The sequence below is a fragment of the Dasypus novemcinctus genome, chromosome 10 (genome assembly GCF_030445035.2).
Source record: "Dasypus novemcinctus isolate mDasNov1 chromosome 10, mDasNov1.1.hap2, whole genome shotgun sequence".
NCBI classification, from domain to species: Eukaryota; Metazoa; Chordata; class Mammalia; order Cingulata; family Dasypodidae; genus Dasypus; species Dasypus novemcinctus.
Genome location: NC_080682.1, coordinates 91,118,203 through 91,119,897, shown reverse-complemented (window position 1 = coordinate 91,119,897; position 1,695 = coordinate 91,118,203). Strand labels below are relative to the sequence as shown.

General features: G+C 47.3%; 1 protein-coding gene across 1 annotated transcript; it reads right to left on the bottom strand.

The window, feature by feature from the left end:
- Nucleotides 1–311: 311 nt before the first annotated feature.
- Nucleotides 312–1,280, bottom strand: OR52B2 (olfactory receptor family 52 subfamily B member 2). The gene has a single exon (XM_004466901.1). It carries the CDS (start codon nt 1,278–1,280, stop codon nt 312–314), a length of 969 nt encoding a protein of 322 aa, XP_004466958.1.
- Nucleotides 1,281–1,695: the final 415 nt, after the last annotated feature.

The following is a 1,695-nucleotide window of genomic DNA, read 5'->3' as shown; positions in this document are numbered from 1 at the left end:
CCTGTGATGCTCACCTATCTGTGCCTCTGAATTAGGTCTGGTTTACTCAGGCTTTTAAATGCTTAACTCAAAGTCATGTATACTTAGTTATCATTTCTGGGTGGTGGGGGGAGAAAGTGAGAAGAGGGTAGAGAAAATAAAGAAATAGCGAAAGGAGGCAAAGAGGAGGGAAGAGCAGGGAAAGAAGAGAAAACTGAGTAAAAGAGGAGAATGAAAAAGAAGGAAGAGAAAGATGAAGAAAAGGAAGAGTGCAGTGCTTGTCATAGCTAGATTCCTTGATAAAGCTGGGAGTAGGAGTTGGTGGGGTGCCATTAGCCCAGAGGGGAAGCACAGCACCAAGCCTTGACTTCAAAGAACCAGTGTGCTATACCCTCCCGGATCTGCTTAGTCTTAACACCATAGACAATAGGGTTCAGCATTGGTGGCACCACGACATAAAGATTGGCGAGCAGAATATGCACATGTCGTGGAATGTTATGCCCAAAACGGTGAGTCAATAAGGTGAAAAAGGATGGGACATAAAACATGAGGATAACACACAGGTGGGAGCCACAAGTGCTGAGAGCCTTGTGTCGGGCATCCTGGGAGGGCAAGCGAAAGACTGCCTGGAGGATGAGTGAGTAGGATACAGTTATGAGGATCACATCCAAGATGACCATGACAATGGGCACTGAGAAGCCATACCAGATGTTGACAGTGATGTCAGCACAGGCTAAGCGGGCCACTCCAATATGCTCACAGTAGGAATGGGGGATGATGTTGGTCCGGCAGAAGGGCAGCCGCTTCAGCAAGAAGATCACTGGGAAGATGATGCAGAAGCTTCGAGTGACAATGGCCAGAGCAATCCTTCCCACAACAGGCCATGTTAGCACTGTTGTATATCTCAGGGGGGCACAGATGGCCACAAAGCGATCGAAGGCCATGGCCAATAGGATGGCTGACTCCCCCACAAACATCACATGGACAAAGAAGACTTGAATGACACAGGCATCAAAAGCAATGTCATGGGCATGGAGCCAGAAGATAGCTAGGGCCTTGGGCACAGTGGTGGTGGACAGCAGGATGTCCGTGATGGCTAGCATGGAAAGGAAGAAATACATGGGCTCATGGAGGTTGTGTTCAGTGATGATGACCCCCATTAGAAGACTGTTCCCCAGGACTGCAGTGATGTACATGAGGCAGAGTGGGATCGACAACCAAATGTGATAAGCTTCCAGCCCAGGAATGCCAAGTAGGACAAAAACTGCAGGGTGAAAAATGGTAAGGTTGGTGTGAGACATGCCACACTTTTGGGTCTTCTCTATAATGACTGAGAAGCTGATGAGCCTGCTGAAAGGGATAGGAACAGAAAGTATCTCTGAAGATGTACAGAAATCACACAAAAAAAATGGCATACATTTCTTACTTGCAGGATTTATCCAGGGGAAATGTCCCTAGAGAAGGCCTTCTTAGATGTAGGAATGGCTTCTGGCCCTGAGTACCTCATTTGTCTGTAGAACTTCTGTCTCACCTATACCTCAAGAACCTACCTCCAATCATGCTGCTCTCAGAGGTTGGCCCCACCCTACCTTTCTGATCTCATTCTACTATTTCCACATAAGCATTTGCCCCTGACTTGTACTGTGCTTGACCCTTTCCCCAAGATTTGGTTCCTTCTGTGCTTCTGAAATTTACTCCCTTTCCACTTCTGCTTAT